Raw genomic sequence first — 24,556 nt, 5'->3', positions numbered from 1 at the left:
ACATTGGTTGGTTGGTTTTGAATATGAGCATTGATTGCATAAGAAAGCACTTAACACAGGTTTCCATGGTTGCAACAAATGCATAAACCTCTCTGCCATTTCCCACTCTCCTGAAGCCAGACCCCTACAGTAGAGAGTGACACCAGCTGGTTATCAAGGTAACAAACCAGGAATTTTAAAAAATCCTTACATAGATAGGGGATGCAGAGGGGTGACTCGGGGGAGTGCCTTCTGGGCAGAAGAACGACTTGGGGGTGGAGGCCTCTGAGGTGGACAGGTTGACGGCCTTGGCTGTGATTCCGTTAGCTGTCAGAGTCCAGAAGAGGAAAATGATAAAAGTGTATACAGTCAGTGCTCGACTTACGACGTATGTGACTTAAAACCACATGGCTTTACCATGGCCGTCCCATTAACCTTACTAAGTTTTTTTCAAGTCCCAACATTTTGATGTGACATCTAAAAATGACTGCTCAATCTGCTGTATGATAAGACTGACTGGCTGCACTGCCACAAGACACCATATTTCTTACTGAATCAGTGTGTCTACAAGTGAATTTCACTGACATTGCATTTCACTGTATCATTTTACTTATTTTTATTTAAAATTGCTAGCACGTGAAAATATGAGTATTTCGGTGGTGCAGAAAAAAAGTGAAAGATTTAGAAATGAAAGTAAAAATGATAATGCTGCCTGAAAATAAAACACTGTCCTATATTCATATCACTATCCTATATCCGTATCATTCTAACATGAATAATATGTGACATTAACAAAAAAATTAAGGCCCTAGTTAGTTATAAGATGCATCCCGCGGATGCGCTGGGACACATCATCAGTGGTTTTTCAACATTAGACACCCTCGCCCAGGCAACCCAGCCAAGGTTAATCAAGACCCGACTTGCATCCCAGCAGGAACTGACCACGGATTTGCTCTCTTAATGTAGAGCCACCTAGGGGTTCTCACTGTGGCTTCGGTAGCTGATCTGATGACATTAGCCAAAAAAAACTCTATACAGGATGTCTCCAACTTACGATGGGGTTATGTTCCGTAAAACCCATCGTAAGTCGAAAATATCGTAAGTCAAAAATGCATTTAATACACCTAACCTATCAAACATCATAGCCTAGCATACGTGCGATGGCCATTACAGGCTTGCCGCCTTCATACTCTTGAGTTTCTCCTCAAGAGTAATGGCCTTCCTCCTCTTCTTTCCTCCAGTAGCAGGAGACACAGATGGGCATTTCTGTGACATTATGGATGCACAAAACACAACCGCGTCCCAGACTGGGAGATACGGATCATTGCCACTGCCTAGCATTGCGAGAGAGTATCGCTCCGTGCATTGCTTGCCCGGGAAAAAAAAAAAAGAAATCAAACTTCAAAATTCGAAGTACGGTTTCTACTGAATGTCTATCGCCAGCTAACCATTGTAAAGTCAAAAAAATTTTAAGTCGAGGAGCATCTGTAATACAATGCAGCACTCACACATGTTAAATTGCTTATATTGCCCTTTTGGTTCATAAAATACAAATTAAGGGGGTTTGTTATTTACAATAAAGTCGACTTAGAAAAAGGTTGTCAGAATGGAACTCTGTCGTAAGTCAATGAGCACCTGTATAATTGTTACTATATCTAAGGAGAAGGAACTGAAAAAATAAATTACATGCAAAATTCTCGTGTTGAAACCTTCATATTGTAGTTGTAGGGAAATTTCACAGTAAATTCTGACAAGTGTACAATAGCAAAGCTGAGACGGAAATAAAGACCTGTGACTAACGCTAAGCAGTACAGTGAAAAAATTTCTGCATTACTGTGTATGTTTCAAACTGACAGTCAACTTTCTACATCCTTCAAAATCAAAATGTAATTTTAGACAGAAGGGATTTCGAGTAAACAAACACACTGAGATATTTTTGTAAAGTACTAAAGAAAGTTATGAACACTCAAAGGACCACATTGTGTAGTAACTGACCCCTTGGACTCTGAAAGAGTTTCCCGTCACATTTAGCACCACTAACTGCGAGCAATAATTTCTGATAAAGCTCTTGATGATGAATTTTCGTACACTCCTCCATGCAGAACAGTTTCAGCTCGCCAACATTTGTGTGTCTTCAATCAAGAATTGCACCTTTTTAGTTCTGACACAATATCTACATGACCAGATGACTATTGTTACATCTTTAATTAAGCTGAGTTTGTTGAGGAAATAACTTATTTATTCCTGCAGATTTTATATTTAACTACCTTGTACATCAACTCATATTCAGAAGTCCAAAGAAACACCAAAGCGTGCTTTGTATCTACAGCAAAGTCTTTTAGGAACATCTCAGAGCCAAACTCAAGATGGGCATCAAGCTGACTTACCAATGGGCCTCTGGCTGGACTCAGTGACATTGTCTTTCTTGACATAGCGGCTGTAGGTCTGGCTGTTGTGGGGGTTGGCTTGTTTGCTGGAAGGGCATGGGTTGATCGGTTGTGGTGTGGTGGAGCAGGTGGACAGCGTGTGGGCTGCAGGGGGCGGAAGTCACTTAAGGGCTGACTCGTGCTGGGATGTGGGAGGGTCCTCAGGGGCAGGGCCTCTTTGGCCAAGGGGGGGACCTGCACATAGAGACATACTATAGGTGACCAGCACGCTATCTCAGATGCACCACCTTCTGAACAACCTTCAGTCTTATAATTTAAGTAGCCTACAGTCTGAAAGATAGATAATATACCATGTAAAGCTTCAAAAATTTGACACCAATGACCAATATTCCTACTGCATACATTTTTTTGTGGATTTACAATGCCTTTACAAACACACACACACACACACACACACACACATTTTCTGAACCGTTTGTCCCATATGGGGTCGCAGGGAACCGGAGCCTAACCTGGCAACTCAGGGCGTAAGGCCGGAGGGGGAGGGGACACACCCAGGACGGGACGCCAGTCCATCGCAAGGCACCCCAAGCAGGACTCGAACCCCAGACCCACTGGAGAGCAGGACCCAGTCCAACCCACTGTGCCACTGCACCCCCCTACAACGCCTTTAAATAGATTAAATGTTTCTAGAGCATTTTTTACGTTACAGTTTTCCCACAACTGCCCAAATACATTTCCTGAGCATATCCTCCACAAACCTCTGACTTCTCAGGCAAAACCAAACTGACTCAAAGGCATATTAACTTTACTCATTACATTTACATTTATTAATTCAATTAGCAGACACTTATCTCCAAAGCGACGTACATCTTTGAGAACAATACAAAACATTACAATACATTATTCAAGTAGGTAAATATAAGGGTTTTTTTTAATTTTAGCTCAGAATGAAACTTTGGCTCAGATTATATACTAAGGCATTCAAAACATAGACTAAAGAATATTCTCTACAAAGTTGTGCTTTTGAATTAGTAACCATAGACCTGGAGGTAAAAAATTATAAATGGTTTCATTCTGGATGCAGCATCTGCAGAAACTGTAAATGCACAAGGAGCACCAAAGTAAGACAAATAAAATTTCACTCATTTTCAGATATGCAATTCTGCACAAAGAAACATGTCTTAAATAAAAAGTGCAGGACATATTCTGCATAACAGGCAACGTTACTCAGTAAGGCTGGGACCGTCCTAGGACTGAAACCGGACTCCCTAGTGGAGGTCACCACAGATGGACCCAGAACAAAGCCTGTCATGGACAATGACTCACACAGTTTGCACACCACCTTGGTCAAACACAGGAGCACTTTTAGCAACATGCTAATGCAGTTGGAGTGCTCCACAAAGCTACTGGAGGCTTTCAAGCTCATATATTTTCAGGCTCCATTTCTGTCAGTAGAGAAGCATAAAGAATATACTACAGCAAAGAACAAAAGCTATCACGTAAATTACCCATTGTCTTGTTGACTTTAATTTTTCCAACAAGAACAAAAAACAAATATTCACCTTGAGCTCTTTATACATGTATTCATTTTGTGGTTCTACCTCGTCATTGTACTGTTCAAACCTGTAGAGTTCTGCATATTGAATAACAGTGCTTTCAACATGAAAACATAAGAGTACTTGTGTTTTCTGATCAAACAGAATTTTCAAAAAAGTTTGAGGTCTGCAATTTGTATTTAACCGGGTGAATATTGCCTAAAGTTTTGCCAAGAGTCTTCCTTTAGATAGTTAACATGAGGGTTTTAGACAGTAGTGTTCAGAAAACCAGTTGAGTGTTAGCAAGTCTGAAAAACTAACATTATTTTTCCATTACATTTTGTATTTAAAATACATTTACGTCAAGTCCTAAACTTGGCTATTGTGATTGCAGCCCAAACGCTCATGATATTCTTCGTAGTTTGGCTGCTCCTGCAACTTTTTTTGTACCTGCTTATTTGTATGTGTCAGTTTTGGACTCGCGACAGAGAACAAGGTTGACCAACATCTGAAGGAAAAATATACAGTATATATAATTTATTTAGCCATAAAGTAAGCTCTTCAGTCAATCTTCAGTTTACATTGAAGCCTATGACTCTCAGAAGTTGGCAGAACCATTCAGTAATTGAAAGCTTTTAGAAGCAATACTAGGAACAAATTACTATACTCGTAAATATGTAGACTGCAGTATCAGTAGACATTATACACATCCTATGGTTATCGGGCCTCACCTCTTTAGCGCCACTGCTTTGACAGGTGGATCCAACCACTTTAAGGGGTTCTCTTTGATTCAGACATCCTTTTGAAACCTCCTGCACAGGCATGTTTTTTCTGAGGAATGAAGGACAAGATCCCCAGAAGGCAAACCTGCAACACAAGATGTGGCAAAAACAATATTGTGTAGATACACTGAATGAGATTTAGTCAAGATGCTAGAAGCACTGGACAGTGTGGGGTAGCATGGGTTATGCACCTCTTCAAATTGCATGGAAGGTGTCAGCACACCCTCTAGTTTGGCAAACTGGGGTTGTAGCCACTATATTTATGAAACAGTATCTGAGGTGGTGCATTTCTACAGCCCTTTGCCGGGGAGGTAGAGGGGGTCACACCCATTTATAAGCTTTCTATTGTCTTTTCGTAATTTCATGGAATATTTTTTTTTACCCAGGAGCTTTTATTTAACTTTAGAAAACCTTCAGTGTGTATTTTTACAAAATAAATATGCAGGTTAAACTAATAGGCTAAAGAAATAATCCACTCCTTATTTTCAAACTATACAGTCACTCCAGGCTTAGATATTAAAATTACTGTTTATCTAGTTACTGTACTGTAAAAATGCAGCATACTGTTTGTGCCCATAATTTATTCAATATTTATCTGTAAATAGAACGTCGTGTCTGGTTAGAAAAAAAACACACACAAGGTGTGTACTGCATCCAGAGGATAATACCAACATAAAATTATCTGTATTGTGTGAGGAAAAATCAGAGCACAGAAAGAGTGGACTATTCAGAACCTTCCACACACATAAAAGCCCAAAGAGATAGACACCCATAATAACAGAGCTTTACCTGTTCTCATTTTGGGCCTTCCACCGGTGGAAGGGAGAGCTTTGGACCCTCCAGCACCAAAAGAGGATGAGTACAGCTGGCAGAAGAACCAGAAAGGCTAGAACAAGGCCCACCACAAGGCCCTGCTGGCCTGGGGATATAGGGACAGGCATATTGTCATTAACTCTCCTTGAACATTCAGTCATAATCATTATATTTATTCACCCACTTACTTATAGTCACTCCCATTAACAGTCAATACATTCCTTATCGATTTACAGTCATTAAAGTCACTCTGAGAGAAACATTTACGAAGACTCACACTTCAAGTCATACAGCAAAGTTACAGAAACTTCACAATGCATACATTAACATAAAATGAAAGGCGTTCAAAGAAAAAACAGCTGTAACAAAAACGTGATGTTGACCATTGGTGACTTAGCAGCTATACATAATATTACAGAGGGGAAAGAGACTTCTGTTAGATGGACCGCTTGTAGATAGTGTGGAACTGAACCCCATGCTGTGTAAATGGGTCCTAAACTGTCTATCACCATGATGAAGAGGATGAATTGGACTCACTGTGATACTGGACAGGCCCGCTGTCCACACTGCCCCCCAGGCCTGCCTTGTTGCAGAAGGGTGGGGCCCAGCCATGGTCACAATGGCAGTTCTGATTGCTGTTACATACCTGATGCACCCACACAAACACAGCAACAATAACCAGAAATAAAAATATACTTTTTACTTTTTTAACACATTTTTTAAACTTTTTTATTTTTAATTTTTTTAAGGAAAATATCATTTTTACATATTTCAGACAGTGGGAGGACTATGAACAATAAACTCAAATGCACTTTGGATGAGGAACTAATAAACAATTTACCAAATGGACAGAAAATTAATTTGAAATATGCTGTGGTGGGAGAATCAAAATGCAGCCCCTGAGGGTAGTTTCAAGAGATGCTATACATCTATAAAACTGTAAAATTAAAATTTATATATCCAGCTGGATGTGTGCTAATGTGGTGAGACTGGCTTATATATGCAGTCCCAATTAATACACTTTTTCAAAAAATAACAGGCTTAAGAAGCTAAGTGGAGAAATCTGATCTGCATTTGCCATCTAACTTCTGCATTGGAGCTGTTCTTTGCTTATTAAACCTCTGCAACCAAACCTCTACAGCTGATACAGAATACTGCTATCCGAGTTGTGTTTGACTTGCAAAAGTGTTCCCATGTATCTCCTCTACTCGTTTCTCTGCACTGGCTTCCTATAGCTGCCCGGATCAAATTTGAGTCCCTGGTTATTGCCTACAAATGCATCAGTAGAACTGCTCCCAGCTATTTACAAGATCTGATCAACCGCTACACCCCAACCAGACCCCTTCGCTCGTCTACTTCTGCCCTCTTGGTGGTCCCGCACACAAAAGGTAAAGCACAGACGTTCTCAGTTCTGCCTCCGTTGTGGTGGAATGACCTCCCCCTCTCACTCAGAACTGCTGAAAGTCTGTCTACATTCAAGAAGGGTATGAAAACTCACAATCTTCTGGGCTCGTTTTTGCCCATGATCTCTTAAGCTCATGTAAGGTGTAAATGTTCATGCACCATGACTTTATGATCATGCCCAGATAAGCCTTTACACAACCACTACTCCTGTATTGTATGTAAATGGTTGCGTCCCTTTTTTAAAAAATATATACAGTATATATATATATATATATATATATATATATATATATATATATATATATATATATATATATTTTGTAGGAAGGTGATCAAAAATTGTCTATCCTGAGTTTTGTGCACCTATTCGTGTGATGAACATCGGTGCATATAGTGGAAGGAAACAAATAAACCGTACTTAAGAATCACATATCTGCAACTATTTCTCTCTTTCTCCTAATGTAATGCACAAATTGTATTTCTCTGAGATGTATGATGCTTTGGAGAAAAGCATCTGCTAAATGAATAAATGTAAATGTAAATGTATTATATCCATTTGAACAGAGTTCAGACATGACTCAGACCTCACCCCATGGCCGTTGCAAAGAGCAATGCAGGTCTCCAGCTTGGTGAAGGAGGCATTCTGACAGCGATGGTCTCGGCATACCTGCATAAGAGGCGTGGTGTAATGGCATTGCATACCTTAGTTTAATATCACTAAAACTGTGCTGTAAATCAGCACAACTGCATGACATACTAGTAGAACTTATATTACATTACATACCATACCAGAGAATCCACTTAATTCTATACTTTGCTTGCTTTTGGCGGAATGAGCACTTCTAAGTAAATTCACATTTAAACGATGGCTTTGACTGTAGTTTGATTGAGGTTCAGGTGTCAGCAACTTTTTTTCTAGAGGTCTTCATAACTTTTCTTTGATCATAGCCTGATGTACTTCTATGAATCTATATTATATTTTTACTTGACTTCTGCAAGTAAGGGTTTATGTGGCTGAAAATTATACTAGACATTGCTGGCCCAAATCAGCCTTGACTGCATATCAAACATCTGATGCTAATTACCCCGTTAATTAGGATGACTATTATTCACATGTGTTATTACACATTTCATTATATTCCACAACCCAGAGATAAAATAAAAACAACACTTTTTCTCTGTCTGGATCCATTCACATACTACTAGAACCAAGAAAAAGATTAGATCAAATTAAATGCAAAAAGGTTGCTAAAATAAAGAAAATTGGATGTTAACAAATATTTTTAACAGCACTGCATATGAGTCAGTTGCATTCAGTTTTAGGAGCACTGTGTAAACATGTGGCCATTGTCCACATTATTTTGGCAAAAGGGTACAACATACCTTTCCCTTGCCACATTTTGTCCCAGTCATGACAAGACCTGGGTCAGGAAGATCCCCCTGATCTTCATCAGTGGAGTAGACGTAGGTGCCCCGGCACTTGACCTCAATGCCATTGGTACGGATGGTGGTGTCGATAGACACAGAATTGGAACCCTTGGGCTTTTTGGCAACACTGTGGCACTGAATTTTGCCACACTTTGCATCACTATGAGGACCAAGGCAAAGGGAATGGACAAAACATTAATATTAACTTTCATGTTATTGTATTTATGTGCTGATCATACAAAAATTCGATGTACTATCACTTTTGCACTGATGATGATGATGACGATTATTATTATTGTTTTTATTTCTAGCTGTTGTGCAAGTTGAATGACAATATTGCCTATTAGGCAGATGCAATTTTTTCTGTTCTGAGAAGATCAGGCAGCTACTGTAATATTTTTTGACTGTTGTAGAGCATGTATTATTTCCTAAGTTCTACTTTTTTTACTGGATTAGTTCAGTGTTTTTTCTGAACGTTACAACAGCAAGGGCTCTCATGTGACTTTAAATCAGCAACCTTTATGTTACAAGTCCATGTCCTTAAACAAAATGTTTTCAGTTACCCTGACAGAAGTCTCTCGAGATTTCATGGAGTTATTCACTGGCCAGTGAACCAAAATGCCAAAGTCCGAAGAAGCCCTCTATGTTTCCTATCCTCTTCTGTAACTCAGTAGAGGATTGAGGCCAAATTCAGTCAGCCATGCCTTTCAGCTCACCTCTTGTCACACTTGACGTAGTTTCCCTGTCTATCCTTGCCACAGTTACCAAAGGCATTACCTGCAGCATTCACATCCTGGAAGCAGATGTCGTGAGCAGGACGAGCACCTACAATGGCACCAAAATAGTAAATTTCACTGAATAAAACAGTTTTTTTTTCTGTGAAACAGCTTTTGGTACAGCTGATATATCCCAAAGTAACAGATGTTGTGCTTAGTTTGGGACAGTTTTAATCATTTTAATAGTTGGAGGATAAAAAAGATTCACACCGGTAACAACAGTACAACCACCTTTACTGTCATGTTTGAAGTTTTTGGAGATGGAGACAAAAAACCAAATTTCTAACGAAAGCCCTTCACAATACATTACAGCAAAGGGCAATTTTTCACAAATTGTCCTTAATGCTGAAAGCAGAAGAATTATCAACAATAAAAATCAGATAATAAGAAAAGCATTATTACAAACAGGATCATATACTTTTTTTGTGCCAAGTGCTGCTATACAGTAATTCAAGTGTGAAAGAGACCATGCAATTACAGTGACTGAGTGCAGCCACCTACATTATGTTTAGAAGGAAAGGCCACTTGACTGGGCAATGAGCTTCTCATCTGTTCCATGTCTGACCTCTGTGCCTCATCCATGAGTGCTGGGGCAGCTGGTAGTGTAGTGATTAGAGTTGCACAAATAATAATAATTGGCTTTGGAGAAAAATATTAGAAAAATGTAAATATGTACCTGTATTGTGTCTTTTGTTTATTCTGTGCCTTTGCACTTGTAAAATGCACTTGAGTCCACACTCTATAAGTAAAACTCTGCACTTGAGTCCACACTCCTCCATATCTCAGAGTGTACCTGATAGCAATAACCTTGGCACAAGTTGTCCCAGGATGAAGACAAGAGATGAGCGGGCAGGGACTGTGAGTGGGTGTGGCGCACAGCTTACCGTGTCCCCACAGCTGGAGGCACTGCTGCTCATGTGTCAAGCACATGCCATTGTAGCAGTAGGCGCTTCCACCCTGGCAGGGAGAGCCATCCATCAAGTAGACATTGGAGGGGCAGTAGGGGGACACCCCAGTGCAGTACTCAGGCAAATCACATGCCCCTGCTGGCTCTCGACACAAGGTGCCCCCTTGCTTCAGCTATGACAGAGAAATGCAAGTGACTGTAGGGAGGCTGTCAGTAAGTCATTCGAGAAAGTGATGAGTCAGTAAGTCTGGATGAATCACTCAGTTAAATGGATTTAGTTTTTGCAGCATTTTTGCAGCGTTATTCATATTGTAATCCACGGTAAAACATTAGACAACACATTTCGGAGTAATAATTATTATAATAAACCGTGGAGGAAACTTATACTTGCATAAATACATATTTCATAAGTCAGACACTTTAATTATTTCTAAACACTTTCTACATGACCTTGAAAAAAACTTAAAACTACAGGAGTACAGTGGCTCCCTTATGTAGGAATTAGTTTGGTACTGAGAAAAATGAGCTGGCAAAAGTGTGAGCTAGCAGAAACAGTGGTAATGGAGCAATTTACTGCGCAGGGAGAGTCAAAAGTCTGGAATTATTCAAATATTTTTAAGATGACTAATGCTGGATTGATCTAAATAATATCATTTTATGTTTGACCAGTATGAGGCATGTGTGAAAACCCCTCCGCCATCTTGCAGGTGGCAGCCATCTTGAATTCGACTCAATAATTCCTAATGGAAAGGGAGGGATATGACTGCTGTAACATACTGAAAATTTCACGGGACATTCAACGGCGAAGTCCGTATTTTGATATCTTTATTGATTATGAAGTCTGGCGTGTCACAACGCCGACATTCAGCAGCCATGCCGAGAGCAATACAGGCATAAACAGAGACCAGTTTATAGAAAGTGCTCAATTTGCTCTTCATTTTGAGAGAGGCACAGTAGCAGATGTTGTTCCCAGTCATGGGCGAACATGGTGTATGCAGCAAAGATATAGAATGTGGACCATTTGAAGGCACGCATCAAGGCCTGTGCTAGCATCCAACCAGAACTTCTTCAACATGTTCAAACTGACATAAAGGACTATACAGACAGTCCTACTAGACTAAGCTGTAGCTAACCTTCTGTTGGGGGCAGGGCCTTGAGCTGGGTGAGGCAATGGGTACATGTCGGGTGTGTTACGGTACAAGCAGTACGAGATGGCATGCGGTGCAAGCAGCACATTGGGTACCTGGCAGTCCTGGCAACAGACCCCGTGTGCACACTGTGACCCCTCCGTCAGCGTACAGTTGTTGGCGTTGCAGCAGGTGCTGGTGCACTCCTATCACATGCAGAAACAGCAGCATGATTGCTGAAATGAATGCACACACATCCACAGCCTGTCACACATATGGGCTGCTGCGCTTTTTGAGCTCAGATCTAGCTAAAAATGTGTATTTGCTGGAAAACACAAGTCCCATCACAACAGAGACAGGGTGCCTTTGTTGGGTTACTGGGGTGCATAACTAGGGAAGCAGCACAGAGCCAAGGCTTTCTGTGAAACAGCGTGCTCTGTGTGGATATGAAAGAATAAAAGGCCCTTGGGGGGTCCCTTTCTGCAAACCGTTTTTTAATTACATGGATTCTTCCATTTCTCTAAGTTGAAAGACACGTGTTTCAGGTGAACTGGGGAACCTAATAGTGTGAGCATGTAAGTGTGTGCTACATTGCTATGTTTAATAAACTGATGAATAGCTATTTGGTTTACTGTAGTATGTCTGGCACTGTACGCTGCATTGGAGAAAGGCGTTTAGTAAACAAATAACTGTAAATGTCAGACACAGCACATGCCTCGGTGTAAAGTGTGGCTGGACAACTTGTGGAAATATACCAGTTGGAATAGCAAAGAGATTATAGATCCAACCAAACTTAATGCATAGACTAATTTACAACTAGTGAACGAATAGTCAACTATTGCCCTTTAAAGTCCATCTTATGAAACTTCACATCAGTCTGGTAACTGACCGAAAGTTGCTTCATCAGTGTTCAGCTCAACCTTGGTGTTCAATGATACCAAAAAGTAAAATAAAAAAAAAAACTGTACACTTTTGGACTACTTGACCTTTATCCGATGGAGACTTCCAATTAAAACCCAGAAAAATCACTACCTTGAAGTTGTAGCTTCCTTTTTTCTTGTTTTATTCTCTTTCTCTTTTCTGCTCTTGACAGGTATGCTCTTTTTCGTGACAAGATAATTGTTCACCAATTTGCACTCATGGAGTTTCCGAGATAGCAGCTCACTTGTGAGCCTAACTCTGTTGGGCAACTCATTTGTTGCAACTGCTTATATCACTTAGTAGGTACTGCTCGTTCTGGACATACCCACCCACAACATAAACTGCATTTATATTAATCCTTTGCAAAACGTATCTTTCACCAGGCAAGTTAATTGTGTGTAAATTCTCATTTTAGTCATTACCAAGACAAGATATACAGTCACAGAAGAGCAAGAACATTGCCAAATTTCACAAAGGGGTGAGAGCACTTTTAAACATAACAAAAATAACAATAGCAGACAATGTCCATATAAAGATTCACTTTTTAACACAACAAAAAAAAAAACTGAAAACAAAGTAGAGCCACTTGAGCTTTTTTACTTATTTTAAACGTATTAATAGAGGGGCTCTAAGAAGATATGTGACATATGGAGGTGTAAAACATAAAAATAAACAAGTGTACGTTGTGTATAGGGATCACACAACATAGCATTGTTCTGTTCTACCCATTGACATCAAACCAATTACACTAATGCGCTTATAAATTGTGTTATTGTGATGGACGATGAAAGGGGCAGTAATCCTTGTGCCCCCAGCGGCTCTCTCACCTCTGGCTCTCCACAGTCACACTCTTCTCCCTCCTCCACAAAGCCATTCCCACAACGCCGGTTCCCAGCTAGATCTTTCACGTTGGGCATATTGAAGAGACACACGCCCCCACCTTTCTGGAAGTAGCTGTCCAGGTCCCTCCGACTACAGCGACTGAAGACCCGGGGGAACGGCAGACTGTCAATTAAAGGCATTCCAAAAAAATAAAAAATTTCAGATAAGTAAACATCAAACCTTTCTTGCTCTTTAATACACACACACACATTTTCAGAACCGCTTGTCCCATACGGGGTCGCGGGGAACCGGAGCCTAACCCGGCAACACAGGGCGTAAGGCCGGAGGGGGAGGGGACACACCCAGGACGGGACGCCAGTCCGTCGCAAGGCACCCCAAGTGGGACTCGAACCCTAGACCCACCAGAGAGCAGGACCATGGTCCAACCCATTGCACTACCGTGCCCCCCCTCTTTAATACAGTACCTTCATTTGTTTTTTTAGCTATTTTTTAAGCGTACATAATCTATAACTGGTATAAATACAACTGAGGAAATTTAATGCATAACATAAACTTGTCAAAGCGAAATACAAAAATCTACCCTAAGAATCAACTTTTGCTTCACTGAATCTTCAGGCAGGCTGAACACATATGTAAGAAACCCAACAATTCTATGTTCTTTCAAAGCACAATGGCAGCTCCAAGCGCACACCATGCCTGTCGGTAAATCATTTTAAATATGAAGATTTTAGTAAATCACACTCTTTCGTGTTAGGTACAAATTATTATTGCTAGAGGAGAATGTCTGAGTGATTTCCTGCATACACAAACCAGTATCCAGATCTAAAAAAACAGAAAGAAATCCCAGATAAATAACAATCAAAACTTTTTTGCTCTCTCATACAGTACCTTGATTTGTTTTTTACTACTCTTGATGCGTACATGAAGATGCAGTGTATAAATGGCCACTGTTTATTTGTTTTTGCTGTTTTAAAACCCATTTTTAAAAGCACCAACCATGTGCCTAGTAAGTGCTGTGATGCTGGATGCAGTAAACCATTTTTGACATTTTTATGCCTTTATAAAGCTCACGGATAATGCACCGTTGCCCAGGTGACAGGACAAACACCCACCCGGTAGCAGCAGCCATGACGCAGCCCCCCTGCTCGGGCGTCGCTTCCACACAGCAGCCCTCGTTGTCGTGGCTCATTCCAAAGTTGTGGCCAATCTCGTGTGCCATGGTGGCCGCTGCACCAATGGGTACTTCTGAATGGTCCTGACAGGACCGAGAGCAAAGACCATTTCGTTGAAATCATGCCATCTTTATGCTGTCCAAAGGGTGTGACATTTAGTCGTCTCACATCACCTTGCATTGCTACAAACCATGTGGAGATTCATGTTGTGTGTTTTATATAGTGGCACTGCAAACCGTTCTTACAAAATGTTACTTGTGTACTAAGGTACACTTCTTCATTTATTTCCCATGTACTTAGATACCACAAACCATATACCTAGTTATAAATAAAACTTCATGGACAGTCAAACAAGTCATTTTAATAACTGATTGTGACAATAATCACAATGATTTTATAATGGCTGATCAAAAACTGACACTGATGTGTAATCATCACGCTGATTTACTGTGCTCATGAAAGATGTGTTTCCTTCAGTGTATCCAATAACTTCAGTTGCTTCTCGCCTCTGTTCTCCAGGCCCATGTGTACTCAAGCTCTTGATCCATACAAGGGGTAAGACCCCCAGAGGCCCCACAATGGTACACACCACGTTGATGCCACCAGAGTTTTCTGGACTGCACATGCCCTCCAGTGGTGCCATACCAATGGTCGTCCCCTTGAAGATCACACCCCTGCAACACAAGATCATATGATGCTTAAACACTTCTCCCAACTGAAATACTCAGACCAGCCCGTCTGGCACCAACAACCATGCCACGTTCAAACTCACTTAAATCACCTTTCTTCCCCATTCTGATGCTCAGTTGGAACTTTAGCAGATCGTCCTGACAATTTCTACATGCCTAAATGCATTGAGATGCTGCCATGTGATTGACTGATTAGATATTTGCATTAACGAGAAGTTGAACAGGTGTACCTGATAAAGTGTCCGGTGACTGTATATTTAAGTATATGTTATAAAACATAAAACTGATTAGAAAAAAGGGGGTGACAGCTCAGAAATTTTTATTTAGTGGTTTTCTGAATATATTTCAGTACCAATTCTTTAATTTTGGCAGAATTTTTTTTATTATAAAGCTCTGCTTTGCAAAAAATGTGAAGGGAGGAAGTGCATGTGATGTGGTACATCAGAGCAGTGAGGTTTCACTACCCTTGTGTCTCACTACCCTTGTGTCTGAATGGGGCCAAATGCAACAGTGCATCGATGATTGTTATCGTTACTTGGTGATTTGTTTTTTATTTAATCTTAATTGTTCGCATGCTTATTATTAGGTGAAATCATTACATAACAGCTTAATTATTGACAGTTACTATTTAGATAATTGAAAAGTGGTGGCCAAGAGTACAAGATAATTTTTCCCATTAGAGATAAAGGTACAAGATTCCCTAAAGTTACGCAAAGCACTCACATATTACTTGAATTTACATTTACAAGGATATGTAATTTGTATCCTAAAACATTTCATACACAAGTACACAAGTGATTTTGGGACACAAGTCAGTGTGCTGAAAGGCATCTTGTCCCAAAACTACAGTCATCAAGAAACTGGCATACTGGATTTAGTAGTGACTGTCTGTCTACCTGTGTGTCAGAATATCAATGTAATGAACATCCAGGCAAAAAACTAAGTGATGATCTTTCTTTAAGAAGCAACAATGGGATAAAAAGTATAAGCTTTGATTTCAATCCAAAAACAGACTATAATGGGTTAGGCAGCACCGGGACTTCTGCAGGGCCCCCCTGGGACTCACGTGAGCAGCTGGGCATTATCATGCTTCTTGCGGGACTTCAGCTTCTGTCTCCACTGCAGAAAGGACCAGAGGGTAGCATTGGGGTCCTCCGTAACCAAACACTGGTCACGTTCTGTCCACACCTCGAGCCCGATGAGTGGCACCCGGATGTCCAGAGCCCTGTAAAACTGGACCACAGCGCAGCACTATTGGAACTGATCACACTTGTCTCTAACATAATATTAAACAAACCAAATCTCTTCCTGCTATAAATATGGTTGACAAAATGTAACAAATAATATCAAATTCTAATAGTAAAATATTTTTTGTCTACTAACTAAATTTCATACCACCGAATCTTCTGATACACTGAAGACATACAGTATGTAACGCATATGAATACATATGTAAAAAACCCAACAACTCTGTGTTTTTTGAAATCATAGTGGGAGCTCCAAATGCAGACCATGGCTCTTGGCCGATCATGTAAAATATGACAATTTCAGTAAACCAAGAAGAGTCGGATGAAAAATGTCCTCAGAGTGACTTCCTTATATAAAAACCTATATCTGAATAATAATGTGATGAGCAGTGCTCTGGGTTCGGATGGGGCGAAGAAGAATGCACAGGCAGCGTTCATTACGAATATTTATTAGAACACCGGCGCACAGGGCAATAATGCTCTCAGTCTGAGGACCCCTTTTCTTAAAGGACCTTTATCCCAAGCCACTCTTCCCAACCTGCTTAGTGCTCTCCAGGTGTTCTCCTTTCTCACTGACAAATACAGTCATCCCCTTATATCTCCTGTAAATCTCCCCAGTGGTTGAACACTTTATTCCAATTTTCCCAAAATACAGCTATTTTCCCGCCCAAACTCATGGTAACGCGGGTCATTACAGTAATAATATATACAGTAGGTTCAGCCTCTGAACTTGAGACCAAAAGAGAGGAGATAATCGTCTGTTGCGATAATGACAAGTCCTTAGCGTGGTGACGGGCATGCTTATTAAACAAAGGTTTTCTAACATCATCTTAGGCCCTTTAAAATGCTGTTCAAATTGATTAATCATTTAATTTGTGCTTCTTTAAGATTCTCCACAGGAGCCTGTCACAGTAATGAGAATCCATGGGAGGCATCATGCAAAAATCAAACTTCATTTATACTTTGTCTGCAGTCATGAGAAGCACATGAACAAATGTAATGGCAATGAGAAACATGTGTCTGGCCACAATTATCCATCCATCCATCCATCCATCCATCTAATTTCAATAACCACACTAGTTTTAATGTCCCGATCAGGGCCACGGTGATGTGGATCCTATCCCGGAAGCATGGGGCACAAGGCTGAGGGAGGATACACCTTGCCAGTCTATTGCAGGGCAGCCACACACACACACACACACACACACACACACACACACACACACACACACACACACACACACACACAAAGGGCAATTAGAGTGACCAATGTACCTGAACTGTGTGTCTTTGGACTGTGGGAGGAACCTAGAGAACCCGGAGGAAAACCCATGCAGACACAGGGAGAATTTTTAAATTTTTAAAAATGTTCAAATGTGATAAGTATATTTTAAAATGAAATTGTATCTAAAAATACATACATACACTCTGAACTGCTTGTCCCATATGGGGTCACAGGGAACCAGAGCATACGGCTGGAGAGGGAGGGGACACACCCAGGACAGGACACCACTCTGTCGCAAGGCATCCCAAGCAGGATTCGAACCCCAGACCCACCAGAGAGCAGGACCCAGACCAACCCACTGCACCACCACACCCCCTGTATCTAAAAATATGAAATCATAATATAAATACTTCATTCAAAATTGTCTTAAAAATTCATAGCTTTTTTAAGTAAATGCAAGTAAACAAAATCATCACAGACATAATTTTTCACTGGTTCATGAGACCATTCATATAGACATACATACAACATTTTATTCAGCAAAATTGATTGTTTCATGTGAATGTAGTTTTGTTCTCAATAAATGTCTCAAAGTGTTTTGTGCAGGAGAGGGGTGTGGTGGTGCTGTGGGTTTGACCAGGTCCTGCTCTCTAGTGGGTCTGGGGTTCAAGTCCCCCTTGGGGTACCTTGTGATGGACTGGCATCCTGTCCTGGGTGTGTCCCCTCCCCCTCCAGCCTTATGCCCTCTGTTGTTGGGTTAGGCTCTGGCTCCCCACAACCTTGCTTGGGACAAGCGGCTTCAGACAGTGTGTGTGTGTTTTGTCCAGGCTGATTTTCTAATATCCATCAGAAAAAACTGTTGTGTAGTACGGTGGTGTCGTTGAATCATGCAGAAGCTCCTCAGTGAAGAGAGCTGTCTTGCACTACTTTACTGTTCCAGTTTATGCCAAAACTGTTGCTGGTTGTAAGGACATGTTTGCGAAGTGCAGGACAAAGAAATGCCTCTGAAATATAAAACATAAACAACGTACAACATGTTGTCAGTATTTGCTTTCTGACCCATTTTCCTGCAATCTTCACATTGTTATTGGATTGAGTGAGTCTTCTGGTTCCAAGCAGACAGTCGGAGTGCTTTAAATGCCCTAGGTCTCCCTAACACAGAGCAGGTTACCAAGGAAACACTTGATTGCAAAGCCGACGCAGACCTTCGGAAATAAACCGAAATCTCAGCTGTGAGGCCAGAATGATAGATTTTAGATTGTATGTCATATATTTTGACGGAACCTCTCCATTAAAAAAAAAAGACTCTACCATATATTCACTACAAAACACTGCTGTAATCATTTGCTCCATCCATGTCTCCACTACTGCTGTTCATGTTGTAAAAAAGAACCTGCTGTCCACAGCACATTTTCTGCTAACATTTCTCCACAGTCATGTTGAAAAGAATTCTTATTAATTTCCATTTTTCAGTTTAAAGGTACTGAGCCTTACTGCTGAATTGTGATTTCTTTCATTCAGAATGTTCAGCTCAAGAGTTTGCAGCCCTGGGCTAATGCAGACAATGGAAACAATGGACATTTCTTGGTATATCGTACAGCAGTCAAAAATGCTGATAAAAGTTTCACTGTGAGCCATGCCACTGTCACTTTTGAAATACTTGAAACAGGATTACTGATTGTCTTAGAGGGACAAGGCTCTTCATCCTTTTACAACAATATCTACAGGGATATACAGTATATCTCGAACTAATGCTTTGGAGGGCACATAAAATAATTAGATAAAAAGGCATTATTGTAAGGGAGCTTTATAATAATGCCTCTTAAAAAGAAGTGTGAAAGGAACTTTAGTTCCAAGAAGTTTAAAATGTCTGCATATTAATTTACCACTGCAGTGAAAATCTGCTTTGGATTAGGGAAAAAAGAAAAACTATTTACCTAGTAGATACGTAACTTACCTTATCAACATAGTTCACAATCTCCATGATTCTCTGCTTCGTTTTCTCAAGGTCACTGTTTTTCCTTCTGTACTAAAATTAAAGAAAATGTCAAAAGGTTAATGGAATTGAAAGGAGGTGTGGTAGCGCAGCGGGATTGGCCTGTGCCTGCTCTCTGGTGGGTCTGGGGTTTGAGTCTTGCTTGGGATGCCTTGCAGTTGACTGGTGTCCCATCCAGGGTGTGTCCCTTATGCCCTGTGTTGCCGGGTTAGGCTCCAGTTTGCTGTGACCCCGCTTGGGACAAGCAGTTTCAGCTAGTGTGTGTATTCAGCTTTGCATGTATTAATTTTTCTCTAAAGTAATTTACATTGTTGCGATGCTTCTGATTTATGATAAATAAGCTTTCTTTGCCAGGACACTATCATGCTCATCCTTTAGCCAAGAGGAGAAAGGTGGTATTAAATCTAAATTATACTGAGGTTAGAAGGGTTTTTATTGCTATAAAGCACAGAGATGTGGAGAGTAACCATCAACAGAGGAATAAGGAATGAAATAGGAGTTAGTACTAGTGTAGACAGGATCAAACAGAACAGAAAAAGAATAACTTGTCAACAGAAGCTGAAAAAAATGTGGAATTCTGCTACTTTCTTCATACACAGTTTATAAACTGTGAACACTGTGATATCTTCCTGGCCAAACGTCTTGCAAAAGAAAGAATTTGTGGTCCAATGTGTGCATTCAGAAATGCCATTATTAATGTCTTTATGCTCTTTCTATAATTTCTATAGCAGTCTCATTCAGCAGCCTCTCAGTGTATTTAGTTACATTCATTTTATTGTTCATTTGGTAGTGTATGGACATTGGTCACTTGCAGAACTTCCCCGCTGACTCGGCAGTTGTTGGGTGTAAGAATAAGGTAACAAGATAAAATACAGAAGTCTAATTGAGGGCTTTGTTTAATGGCGTAGGGTTAGCCCTAACCAGCTCAATATCAACAAGACGAAGGGGTTTATGGTTGACTTTTGGTGTGTCAGAGAACCCCTGTTCCCAGTTACCATTGAGAGAAGTGATGTGGGAGTTGTGCGCTCCTATTAGTACCTGGGGATCCATATCAACAACAAACTGGACTGGTCGCCCAACACAGATGCATGGTATAAAGAGGGACAGAGGAGGCTGCACTTTCTTAGAAGGCTGAGGTCATTTAAGGGACATTTAGAGTCATTACACTGGTTTAATCATTCTAACTTTATTGCTAGTACATCTCTAACCTGTTAATGTTAATTCAGTCATTTTTTCTTATTTTATTTACCATCTTTGTTTGTCCAGCTGTAAAAAACTATTGCCGTGATAATGCTAGAGACTGTTTACACCTGCACATGTGCCTTCTCTGCAAGAATGATGACCCCAGGGCCAAACACAATCTTGCCATGCATTGCCCCTCTAGCTTCCTGAAATTAACACAAACTGAAATCTATTTTCGGCACAAAAATATGAATAAAACTCATACGCTTACATACATTAAATATTTGGTAGGTGGATGCTTACCTTGTTTCCTCAACAGAATCAAGCATTGTAGAATTTAAGCTTGTGCCTTGCAGCATCAGTTTGACGAGCTCCCCTTTTGGCCTTTTTTATGTCTGTTAAGGACAATGGCATGCAATTTGCTTCTGGTTACTGGGCTTATTAGCTTACCAGTGTGTGATCAGCTACAACGTAAAGTTCCATGTATTTGGTGGTACCCTCAGAATTTCTTCTCTTCTGTAATAAGAAGCAATGGCACAAATGAAACCATTCATCAGTTACACAATGAGAAATGACTTTTTCAGGCTGCTGTTCTTACTTTGAGAATTCCCGGATCAATTAAACTTCATTGTCTTTACTATTCTCAATTATCTTTAATAGAACCATTTTCTAAAATGTGTCCAAATGAAATTATGATGAAGGACAATGTGCTAAGAACGAACAGTAAATGTTTGGTTAAAGCACTAAAATCCACACCGAGAGGAGGTAGTAGAGATCATCAAAGGATAGCAGTCGCATAGAATTATTTGAAATTTCATATTATTATCACTAAAACATGAGCTTTGCTTTGAAAATAGGTATCAGAAAATGAAACAGATGAAAGAGAGGGAAAACTAATTTGAAAAACTTTGAAGTACTGATCTGTTTATTATTGAAATACCCAGACCAGCATCTATGACATTTGAAAGTCAATTCAGGCATGCATTAGGTCAACAGGACCTAGAGTCATTTAGTGGGAAGTCTACTAAAAGCAGCTTCAGAGAAATTCAACTGCAGGGGCACAATTTCCAAAAGAACATAATAATAAATGCTTTTGTTTGGAGGCAGTGTGTGCTAATAAACAAAATTGCCTCATAGTATCTAGGCTTTTGAAAGATAATTTTTGGCAGACAAATAACCCTGAGTATATAGACCGTCAAATCTTAGTACCCTAGTATTAGGATCCTAGGGTCCCTTCAGCTGTCTAGATCAGATCCTAGTCTTCCGTAAAACAGTCCCCTCAGCTGTATGAACAGAAAAGCCTCCTCCTTACAGATTTTTGGACTATTATTGTCTAGTATTGAAATTGTACCAGTATATATAGCTGATATAGTAGGAACCCCACAGCCACATCAGAATCTTTCAATTTGCAAGTCCAGGTCCTTAAGTATCATGCTACTTTGATTTTTCATTTACTTAGTTGAGTCAGAATTAGTGCTTAAAGCTGGCTTTACTTAGTTGACTGGACAGTGAACAAACTTTGTTTGAACCCAGAAATACTTCACACTGCTTCCCCTGTAAGTCATGCTCACCAGTTGATGGAAAGTTTGAAGGACAGTGGATAACTGGCCCTGGTACCCCTTCTGTTGCCCTTGTGCACATGTGCCACCTTTGACTGGCAAGTGCTCAGTGCGATAGATTACGTGATCACGAGATTCCAGCCCTCTGATTGGTTCAAGATAAAAACTGGTATTAGGGTTTAAGACGATAAGACCCCTGCAAAAGAAATATTATAGAAAAAGAATTAGAAATTACAGAAACATACATAAACACAGAGTTAAAAAAATTACTTACAAAGTCACTTTGGCAAAAATACACACACAGACACTCACACTCACATATCTATATATATATATATATATATATATATATTATATAGTATATACCTTATTATATTATACATTACATTGTATATAAAGTATAAGTGGAAAAAAATCCAAGAGGACACCATCATAACGACTGATTGATGGAGCCATAGTCAGAACACATTTCCTATGAAATGTGCATACAGCCTTCTGATTGGTTACTGGCTTTGAGTAGCAGGCCTACTTATTTAATCATGAAGCACCTATGGAAATGAACCTTTGTGAAAGCTAAACCTTTCTGCAGGGCCGTAGCATATGCTCCTTTGCATATCTGACCAATTTATAGGTAGCTGTCAGAGTCTTTTTGGCTCTTTCAGATTTATGCCTGGAATTCAATAGTTCCCTTGACATCCATTTCTCATTGACATTTTTGACAGTGGAAATTCCAAACATCAAGTATTTATATATCTTAATGCAGCCTTCCCATTCTGTGTGAAAGATGATTATCTACATTGTCGATTCTTCGCTCAGCAAGTGTTAACTTATTTTCACTTAGTGATTCACTAATACATGGGTGCCAAAACTTTTGCAAATAACTTTATATTGCTCTTATTTCATTTACTTGGCATACAGTGTGATTCTGAATGGTCAGCATCAATTCTCCCTCTAATTCATATACATGTGCAAATAAGAGACAGTTCATTAACCAAGTGCACATGGCAAAATATTGAGCTCATAAATGATCAAACATTTAAAACAGCAGTCAATGTAAACTGACTCACGGCTGCTCCTTTCAGACAAGTATAGACTGCTACTGTTATTGGTTTTTGGTTGTCGCTCATTTAGTTTCTTTTTAGATTCTCATAAGGTATATCATGTTAGACTGACTTCTTTGTGGTCATAGCACTCATATTTCAGCTATGCCTAAAAATCTTACAGAAGAATACTTTATTGTAAACGTAGCCTCTTAGACATTACAGGGAACACTGATACTGTTAGTATTGTGGTACTTACAGTAAATGTCACATCTTGAACCTAACAAATATTATAGGGAATGGAGCAATTTTGCTTAACTATAGGTAATGATATCCTGATGACATCATGTCATAATGATAAAGGATAATGATCCTTTGATCAGTGCTCAGTGTCACTGTGTGAGACTGAGTTGAGATTAAATAAATTGAACTGAATTGAATAATGTTTTCACAGACTAATTGAACAGAAGTTGGTTGCAACACACAAGTGTGTAAGACAAAACAAAAATATACTGTATAGCAGCTCTGTAGTACGTATAAGATATAGGACTGCAAAGAAAACTTAGGGGAATCTTGGAATATGGAAAAAATTAATCAACATTAAAAAACTACACAAATGTGCTATGATCTAAGAAAGGAAGACTGAATGTACGAATGTACTGAAAGTATGTACCAGTAGGACTTAGAGTCCTTCTCGGTCATCTCAAGTACTTTGGTTTCTAACAGCACAGGTTAGATCCAGCAGCAAAGTATTTGAATGAGCCCACAGAAAAATGTACTACAGCAAGGGTTCTGAGAACAATGGGCGATGCCCTGTAGAGAAGACAGAATGTCCCCAGAGGTGTGAATTGTTTCAGGCTCAGGAAACAACAGCTGCATGGAGCTACAAAGCACACAAACCAAACAGCACCTCAATACGGAAGGCTGAGCACGTTTACAAAGAGCTCTGTGTGGAGGAATGAACAGCTTTACGCAGAAAAGAGAACAAGTAGGAAAAATTCCAGAGAGAAGAAAACACTCCAGCTAGAGATAACAGAAAATCTCCACAGTTTCATGCTAGAAAAGATAACTCACATTTTGTTATTTTAAAACTTGACAGTAATATTTTGAATACAGTTAAATTCCACACTTTTAGAGGTTTCAGTGAGTTTTCCAGTACAGTGGCATAACTGTAATCCAAAATCACAGTCTAACCCTAAACCCTAACCCTAACCCTAACCACATCCTGAGTAAATATCTGCGAACATGGAATGAACATGCAAACTCTATGCAGACTGAGCCAGATTTCAAGTGATGTCTGAACAGCCCAGTTGCTGTGAGACAGCGGTAGTACCCACCTGCTACTACTGCATGTCAAACTCTAAAACATGGGCTGGTCTGCTATAGGGGCATCTGCATTACTGTTATTTTCTTTTATTTTTCTTTTTTTCTGTTTGACCTTTTATGACTAGCAAATGAGATAGTGAAAGAGTTCTGCTTGTTTCAGCATAAATCAGCAGTAGAATAGCTTCTCATATAGCCATTGTTACCATTAAATTTAA

At 39.9% G+C, this 24,556-nt stretch overlaps 1 protein-coding gene across 1 annotated transcript in view; it reads right to left on the bottom strand.

Moving 5' to 3' along the window:
* LOC108918831 (disintegrin and metalloproteinase domain-containing protein 33-like) overlaps positions 1 to 24,556 on the bottom strand; it is a 74,171-nt gene that overhangs the window by 1,631 nt on the left and 47,984 nt on the right. The window contains exons 6-22 of the mRNA XM_018726416.2: positions 21,988 to 22,171; positions 20,867 to 20,932; positions 19,196 to 19,267; positions 15,833 to 15,999; positions 14,667 to 14,751; positions 14,018 to 14,160; positions 12,890 to 13,067; positions 11,258 to 11,347; positions 9,992 to 10,187; positions 9,048 to 9,156; positions 8,287 to 8,491; positions 7,493 to 7,570; positions 6,037 to 6,145; positions 5,476 to 5,605; positions 4,636 to 4,771; positions 2,367 to 2,600; positions 191 to 306 (exon numbers count right to left, since the gene is read on the bottom strand). Coding sequence (XP_018581932.2) covers positions 191 to 306; positions 2,367 to 2,600; positions 4,636 to 4,771; positions 5,476 to 5,605; positions 6,037 to 6,145; positions 7,493 to 7,570; positions 8,287 to 8,491; positions 9,048 to 9,156; positions 9,992 to 10,187; positions 11,258 to 11,347; positions 12,890 to 13,067; positions 14,018 to 14,160; positions 14,667 to 14,751; positions 15,833 to 15,999; positions 19,196 to 19,267; positions 20,867 to 20,932; positions 21,988 to 22,171 — 2,298 coding nt within the window. The remainder of the gene's footprint in view (positions 1 to 190; positions 307 to 2,366; positions 2,601 to 4,635; positions 4,772 to 5,475; positions 5,606 to 6,036; positions 6,146 to 7,492; positions 7,571 to 8,286; positions 8,492 to 9,047; positions 9,157 to 9,991; positions 10,188 to 11,257; positions 11,348 to 12,889; positions 13,068 to 14,017; positions 14,161 to 14,666; positions 14,752 to 15,832; positions 16,000 to 19,195; positions 19,268 to 20,866; positions 20,933 to 21,987; positions 22,172 to 24,556) is intronic.

Source organism: Scleropages formosus, chromosome 24, assembly GCF_900964775.1.
Source record: "Scleropages formosus chromosome 24, fSclFor1.1, whole genome shotgun sequence".
Taxonomy (NCBI): Eukaryota; Metazoa; Chordata; class Actinopteri; order Osteoglossiformes; family Osteoglossidae; genus Scleropages; species Scleropages formosus.
The sequence above is the reverse complement of the archived record's forward strand: the minus strand, read 5'-3'. Positions and strand labels throughout refer to the sequence as shown.